This window comes from Lathyrus oleraceus, chromosome 6 (genome assembly GCF_024323335.1).
Source record: "Lathyrus oleraceus cultivar Zhongwan6 chromosome 6, CAAS_Psat_ZW6_1.0, whole genome shotgun sequence".
NCBI classification, from domain to species: Eukaryota; Viridiplantae; Streptophyta; class Magnoliopsida; order Fabales; family Fabaceae; genus Lathyrus; species Lathyrus oleraceus.
In genome coordinates this window covers 394,651,620-394,660,048 of record NC_066584.1, presented here as the reverse complement: position 1 = coordinate 394,660,048, position 8,429 = coordinate 394,651,620, and the positions used below count along the sequence as shown (strand labels likewise).

Genomic DNA, 8,429 nt, shown 5'->3' with positions numbered 1-8,429 from the left:
TTATGTGGAGCTGGAGCTGTGAGGAGATGTATGTGGCTGAACAGATGGACAACTATTGTTAAACAGAATGTTGTTCTGTTTACAGATGTCAAAGGGGATGTCTGATGTGGTGCACAGGTGTTGATGTTGAAGCAGATGTCAGAATGACATTCTGATTGTTACAGGTGTTGTGGTTACAGGTGCTGTTATTATCAAAGGAGATGTTTGTGTTGCACAGATTTAGGGGGAGAAGAAGTACCCTTGTGAATTTGTGTGTCTTACTAGTTGCATCTATAACTAGTAATTCTGTTTATGTAGCATAGATTTAGTGGGAGGAGAAGTACCCTTGTGCATGTGTGTATTACTAGTAGCTTAGCTAGTAATTGTGTTTGCTTCTGCTGCTGTTTAAACTGCTGTTTAATTGCTGATAGTTTTCTTGTGAACAAAAAGGACAGATATATGTTTTAGCCAAAATTTGCCAAAGGGGGAGTCTGTTGGTTCTAAGTGTTGGCAGCAATTTTGGTAAAACAAAGAGTGTTCACAAGATGTTATTGTTGGTGTAAGCCCTAGAGGCCAATACTTTTGGTACTTGTATCGAATTATTTATTAATAATTAAAAGGCTTTTTCTTTATTATGTTTGTTTAATAAAGTCCCTAGAATAGCTAGTCCGTTTAATGTATCAAGTATGACTTAATCATGAGATCACATTAAACATAAGGACACTATTCTTAAAGTATCCGTAGTCGAGCTTTATTATGAAGTGGGATGACATTAAAGCATTAAGACTATTATGTTTGTAGACTAATGATCACATCTCATGGATCATGGATAAAGAGTTATCAAGTCTTAAACATAGGTATGAATATTAAGAGTAATATTTATACCGGATTGACCCGCTATGAGAATACTATATAGAAAGTTATGCAAAGTGTCATAAGTTATTCTCATGGTGATAATGGTGTATACCACTCTTCGACCTAAAACCACTATGGATCCTAGATGTAGAGTCGAGTGCTTTGTTGCTGATCCAACGTTGTCCGTAACTGGATAACCATAAAGACAGTTGATGGGTACTCCACAAAGCATGCTGAGGGACATGAGTGTCCTAGATGGAATTTGCCCATCCTGCGTAATAGGATAAATGTCTATGGGCCTAATATTGAACTGGACAAGGATGACACGGTATGTACCTTGTGTTCAATATAGACATAAGGTCAAAGGGGTAATTATACATATAATTATTATCACAGAAGGTTTTGTCAGATCACATGACATTTTCGTGACTTGGGTAGCAGTGATGTGTTGCTAGATACCGCTCACTGTTTATTATGTTAAATGCGTGATTTAATATAATTGCCAACGTCGCGAAAACCTACAGGGTCACACACAAAGGACGGATTGATGAGAGATAGAGTAACTAAGGAACACCGTAAGGTACGATGCACTTAAGTGGAATATGAAATATGGTAAGGTACCAAATACTTAAGTGATTTTGGGCATATTATAAGATGTGGGCCAAATACACTTAAGTGGGCTTTTTAGCTTGAAGCCCACACAAGTGGTTCTATAAATAGAACCCTTTGGGTAGAAGCATTGTCACTCAGACTAACACTCAAGTGAAGACTTAGAATTTCGTTTCCCTCTCTCTCTCTCTCACTCAAAGCCTTCATTCGTACCAGCTAGCACTGAGATTGAAGGAACCCGTTCGTGTGGACTGAGTAGAGACGTTGTCATCGTTCAATGTTCGTGATCGCTCCGTTGATTTGTATCCAAGGTTTTGATCGTTACAAGAGATCTGCACCAAAGGTTTGAATCGCCACAAGAGGTAACGATTCTATCACTGATCATGCCCATTCGTAAGGATCACTAAATGGAGAAATTTTAAATTCCGCTGCGCCTTGGATGGCAATTCTCCTTCAGTTATGTGTGATGTCTTAACATGAGATATTCTATGTACCTGCTGGAGTTCAAGAACATGATCATGCAGGATTGTTTCAAAATGTCATAATGATATGGCATCTGATGATGTGTACCTGCTGGAGTTTAAAGGAAAAACATGATCATGCAGGATTGTTTCAAGATGTCATACATAATGTCATGGCATCTGATATGTTTGTACCTGCTGGAAATTAATAACGGAATTATAGAATTATGCAGGATTGTTCCAGGATCTCAGACCCGATGTCATGACATCCTGTACACAAAACATTCAGTGTGAATGTCTGGTGTTTTGTGATTGCACAATTAATGGCAATCTATGTATGATTGAAGATCTGATTTGCAGGCGCATTCAATCATTGATTACAACCTGATTTACTTATTTTCTAAGGAGATCTAACCAGCTGTCATGAGAAGATTTGATTGGAAAATAGATTTAGGGTTTTCAAGATGTCCAAGCCCAACTGAGAGCTTCTATAAAAAGGGACTTGGAAAACCTGTTTGAACACACAACCAATACTGAGCGAAATACAGAGAGAGAGCTAGGGTTTGTGTCTTGTTTAGTCATGAGACTTGTAAGCCATTCAAGTCATCCATAGATGATTGAATTTGTCTGATTTGTGGTTGTAATTTGTCACTCTAAAGCTGTTAAGCAAGAGTGTGTGTCTACTTGATCAAAGCTGTTAAGCAAGATCAAGTATGTGTCTTCTTGATCAAAGTTGTTAAGCAAGATCAAGAGTGTGTCTTCTTGATTGAAACTGTGAAGTAAAATCAAGAGTGTGTTATTGAAAAGTGTTTTCTTTTCTCAAGGAATTGTTGTTTAAGATCACAGGTGTGATTGTAGGGAAGTGAGTGGGTTCTCATATCTAAGAGTGCTTAGGTAGAAATTGCACGGGTAGAGATTAGGTGAGAAAGACTGTAATTTGTTGAAGTGTACGGAGAGTCTTTGAACTGATTCTATTTTAGTGAATTTCCTTCCTGGCTTGGTAGCCCCCAGATGTAGGTGAGTTGAACCGAACTGGGTTAACAATTGCTTGTGTCTCTTGCATTACTCTTCTCTATCTTTATCCTGTTTGCATTACTCAAATATTAGTGTCGTGACATTACCTTCGACATCTCATATCTGATACCAGAATTTCAATTGCAAACATCTTTTATACCAAAACACATAAAAAAGGGCTTCCTAGGAGTAGTTAGGACACTTTGGGTGCTAACACCTTCCCTCTGTGTAACCAACCCCCTTACCTGTGATCTCTAACATTTTATTAGTTTTGATTTGAAAACTTCTTATCTTTGGGTTTTGTTCGTACTTTCTCCTTTTCCGTTGGAAATAATAAAAGCGCAGTGGCGACTCTGGTTTTATCGACGTTAAGTTTATCCATAACTTAATGGTTATGAATTTACCGCTACAGGATAACATGTCAATTATCAACTTGGCAATGAATCATGTTCTTCATGACAGGAGAAAGCACATATAAGTCGTGTTTCATTTCTTGAGGGAGCATGTGACTCAAGGAAAGCTTGAAGTAAGACATTGTACAAGTGAATCTCAACTGGCTGACATCTTCACCAAAGAATTAAAAGTTGACATATTTTTGGGTCTTAAGCAAAAGCTAGGAGTGATTCAATTTAATAGTTAGATTATTTTGATATTTTGATGTTTTGTTGTAATACTTATAATGGATTATAAGGGGGTACGTTGTTAGTTAATCTATTTAAGGTAGTATTAGTTAGTAGTTATTTGGGTCAGTTACATAGTTAGTGATGTGAGTTTCATTTTAAATTAACTTTTCTAATAATAATACAAACTCTTTTCACACATGTCATAAACATCTTCTCCAACATCTTGCAAATTCGTTCGTCCTCTTCACAAAAGGAATCTAAATGTAGGGATATTTTTCAAATAAAGACATTAAATACATATACATTTATTGACATTTACTTATATTTAAGATTAAAGAAATTAGAAGACTTTACTAATATATAAACTTATATATAAAGACGGAGAGAATAAAAGATAAAAAAAATTATCTTATATATATAGTTTATTTAAGACAAACACGAAGTTATCCATAATTTAAGTAAAACGCCATATCTCTAACTAATTTTCAAATATTGGTAAAAGTAACACATTATATATTCAACACTTTTAAATAATGAAATGTTATAACTAGTTTTAATGCCTAAAAAAACAATCATTTTATCTTATTAATCAATATTCCTTTATTCTATTGCAAATTATGATATGAGCTTTCCTTGGTTCATGCTTCACTATCATAATTTCATTTTCCATCCATCGATCCAAAAGCTAAAATCTCCTTAAACGGATCATAAATGAAATGATGCATCTTTACAAACAAGAGTACTACTCATCCAAATCACAGTCTAGCCACGTGCAACCAGTCTTTGCTTCACCACACTACTCACGTGTCACCATTGCTGTAAATCATTCACCTACTACTACTTTTTACCATACAACAAACATAGAAAAACTCTTTCTCAATTTTCCATTCCCACAAAACAAAACAAATCTCACTCATTTTCACCTCTCATAACATCTTCAACAATTACAAAAAAAAACAACCTCAAAATTATCTCATGCCAAATCATAACCATGTCTGATCCTTCAACTTCCACCACCCCATTACAACATCCATCAATCCACCCCGACCAACAACACAGCCTACACCTCATCCACAACATCACCACCACCGCAACACAACAACAACCACCACCACCACCACCTCCTTCCTCCACCAGAGAATACCGCAAAGGTAACTGGACCATCCAAGAAACACTCATCCTCATCACAGCCAAGAAACTAGACGATGAACGCAGACTGAAAAACCCTTCAACTTCAACAACCCCATCATCCTCATCACAAGACCCAACCAGACCAACAAACACTGCATGTCTCACCGGCATTGCAAGTCCTAGCAGCAGCTCAACCAGCAGAAACAGTGGCGAACTGAGATGGAAATGGGTTGAGAACTATTGCTGGAGTCATGGTTGTTTGAGAAGCCAGAATCAATGTAATGATAAATGGGATAACTTGCTTCGTGATTACAAAAAAGTTCGTGATTATGAGTCCAAATCAGAATCATCACCCAACAACAACAACATTAACAAAGATCATTTTCCTTCTTATTGGATTCTCAATAAACAACAACGCAAAGAACAGAATCTTCCTTCTAATATGGTCTTTGAAATTTATCAAGCTATATCTGAAGTTCTTCAAAGAAAACAAACACAAAGAATCACCACTCCACAACAACATCAACAACAACAACAAGGTTTCGTTACATTAGTGTCTTCTTCTCCATTACCAGCACTACCACTTCAAGTTCAAGCACAGCTTCTTCCTCCACCACCACAACCACAGCCACTTCCTCCTCCACTTCCACTACAACAACCTCCACCACCACCGCATGCTCCGGCAAGCTCCACTACTCCAGCAGTTTCAGGTAATGTAGATTGTAGAGTATAATCATCAATGTGATACTGCTACACAGCTCATCACTCTCTCAGTTTCAAACACTTTATTTATTATTTATTTATTTATTTATTAGAACAATTTTTGGATGCTGTGTTGTGTGTGGGTTATTATCGGTCAAACTTGCAGGTTCTGTAAACTCTGCAACACTTAATGGGACCCATTTCTCATCTTTTTATATATTTTTTAATTTTTTAAATTATTTTCTCTCTTCATAGTATGGTACGTACTATATAATACAATCAGTTCCATGATATTTAAAATACGGTTGCAATCTGTTAAAGTTTTCTGACCGTTTGATGAAACAAAGATTAATGAAAAGATTCTGGCTCCTATTAAACCAATTAGGAAATTTTGTTTTATTTTTTATTAATTTTTGTTTAAAATATTGAGAAAAATAATAAAAAAATGAAAATAAATGGTTATACAGTACAATCATGCAGAGTAGTGTGTGAGAGGGTACCACCTCATGATTGTCGTGGATTTTGTGGGCTATCCAAGAATATAGATTCTCACTTGCTTAATCCCTCTGGGTGTAATCATCAACATAATCCTTAATCCTAACAAAATCTCTAATCTTACTCTAAATTTAGTATATTTTATTAAGAAAATGTTTCTTGTCCACGTAGTTATTGTCCATTTCATAAGTCATAACCAAACTCATGCAAATTAAATACTCGTTAATTCGTATTGACATTTTTTGGGATCATTTTTTGTTTTTTTAATCTCTTGCTTATTTTAGTATTTATCTATTTATGTAAAGTAATATAACAGTTCAATTAAATTAAATTAATTTTGCATAAATATTTTTCTTTAGAAATTGTATGATTGTGGAACTTTTTTTGTTTGATTATAGAGAGAACAGAATCATCAGATTCAGAGAAGAGTGAGGAAGAAGACGATGACGACGACGGTGGTGGCTCGGAATCGAAACGTCGGAAAGTTAAGAACCTTGGTTCAAGCATAATGCGAAGTGCATCAGTGTTGGCACGAGCTTTGAGAAGATGCGAGGAGAAGAAGGAAAAACGACACCGTGAGTTGATCGAGCTTGAACAACGACGGATTCAAATGGAGGAAGCTCGGAACGAAGTTCACCGGCAAGGTATCGCCACCATTGTCGCCGCCGTTAGTAACCTGTCCGGTGCTATTCACTCATTCATTAATTCCGAACACCATGGTCGAAGATAATTAATATGGTAGCTTATCGATTATTCATTCTTTCACTGTGTTAAAATTCAATTGGAGTTTAGTACTATATTTGAGTCACTTTCACCAATTGATGCATCCATTATTATCATTCCTTGTATTAATTGTTCATTAAGACATAGTAAAGAGTATTGATATTGTGTATAAAAACCAATATAAATTAATTAATTAATTAAATGAAGGTTTGTTTCCGATATTAACCGTGTTAATACAGAAAAAAGATTAGGTTTGGTTGAGGGAAGGGTAATTTGGGAATGAAATATTGGGAGTAGCACGGAGAGAAGAGGGAAAGGTGTTGCTGACAAGTGAGACAGAGTCCTCCATTCTGAGTTCTCTCACAAAGGGACAGTCAAAGGGTGTGTCTGAGTCAATAATATTTCTTTTGACCATATAGGACATTAACTAACCCCACCACTTTTTTCACTTCTACCTCTCATATACGCCAAAACAATGATAGACTCTTCTCAATGATAAATTGCACTTCCCAAAATGTCCCTAACTCATCGTCCCATCTCTCTCAATCTACAGCTTGCCTTTCCAGACATCTTTAACTCGCCAATCCCCCCTCCCTAGCTACTTGCTTTATCACTGACGCTATATCAATTTATACATTTTTCTTTCTCCTCCTCACTTCCATTAATAACTAATACTATAGGATTTTGTTTTTTCTTAAACCGGATAAATTATAGTAAATTTTTTAGTTTTTAATATAAGAAAAAAAATTATTTTTAAAATTTATTTAATGATTTAAAAAATAAATTTTTTCTTATTTAAAGATCAGAGGTAGTATAATAATGTCATCAGAGTGTAAGACAACATACTCGTGATGAGCAAGTACAAACTAATGTTTGTTTGGTTGTTAATGCTTGAAAATACATCATTTATTACTTGAGATCGACATATGCCTGATTTAGTATCATATAATGTTTTTTGGTAGATAAAACATTAATAGTGTAAATACAACTTAAATACAATATTGAGGTCTCCTTGGAAGTGTTGGAATCAATTAAAAGTTAATAGAACTTGAAAATTGAACGTATTTTATGTTTAGTGTCGTTAATTGAAAAAAGATAAAAACAAGGAACCACGTCAACCCAAAAATGGAATGTTACTTACTTTCGGTAATCGGAATTAATGTTATATATAAATATTAGACTTCTAAATAATTATTTTATGTATTTCTTTTGTCTTAATTAACTTTCATTTTTATACATTTTTAGTTGAGGAACTCACACACAAAACACTATACTATTTACTATTTAAAATAATTAAGGAATTTAAATTGAAAGAAAGAGCTTCTTCATCATCGCAATTACTTGAACAAAAAATAATTTTGTTGAGAGTTATTGGTAGATGTTTTCGTCAACTTCCAAGTTCAATACTACGTTACATGTATATATTTGTGTTCAAGAAAAAACTTCAGCTGTATGGTTCAATATTAAAAAAGCTAGGTCAAAAAAAGATTTCTTAATACATTTTATATTTTTTTTAATCATAACGCAAAAATATTAAAATATTTTTAATTTTCAGAAATGAAAAATCTTCATATTATAATATATATATATATATATATATATATATATTTTGAGTTAAACTCCAAGTTTATAAAAAAATATATTTTAAAAATATATTTAAAAAAAAAGATTGGAAATATGTTTTTGGAAGCATGTTAACTTTTTACACTTGCATTTGTATCACTACTTTCCACAAGATTTTTTTTTAACTATTATGTTTTAAATATGTTTATTCTTTTAGTATTTATATTGATTTAATATGGAGTAATATTTGTAACTTTAAATAGATATATTTATA

At 34.0% G+C, this 8,429-nt stretch overlaps 1 protein-coding gene across 1 annotated transcript; it reads left to right on the top strand.

The window, feature by feature from the left end:
- Positions 1–4,194: 4,194 nt before the first annotated feature.
- Positions 4,195–6,717, top strand: LOC127097514 (trihelix transcription factor ASR3). The gene is made up of 2 exons (XM_051036013.1): positions 4,195–5,382; positions 6,268–6,717. The coding sequence occupies exons 1-2, from the start codon at positions 4,533–4,535 to the stop codon at positions 6,597–6,599; spliced, it is 1,182 nt and encodes a 393-aa protein (XP_050891970.1). The 5' UTR covers positions 4,195–4,532; the 3' UTR covers positions 6,600–6,717.
- Positions 6,718–8,429: the final 1,712 nt, after the last annotated feature.

Excerpts from the sequence above, each read along its gene's own strand:
- LOC127097514 (XM_051036013.1), top strand. The coding sequence starts at position 4,533 with ATGTCTGATCCTTCAACTTCCACCACCCCATTACAACATCCATCAATC. Across the intron at positions 5,383-6,267 it reads CACTACTCCAGCAGTTTCAG|AGAGAACAGAATCATCAGAT; the intron begins GTAATGTAGATT and ends GTTTGATTATAG.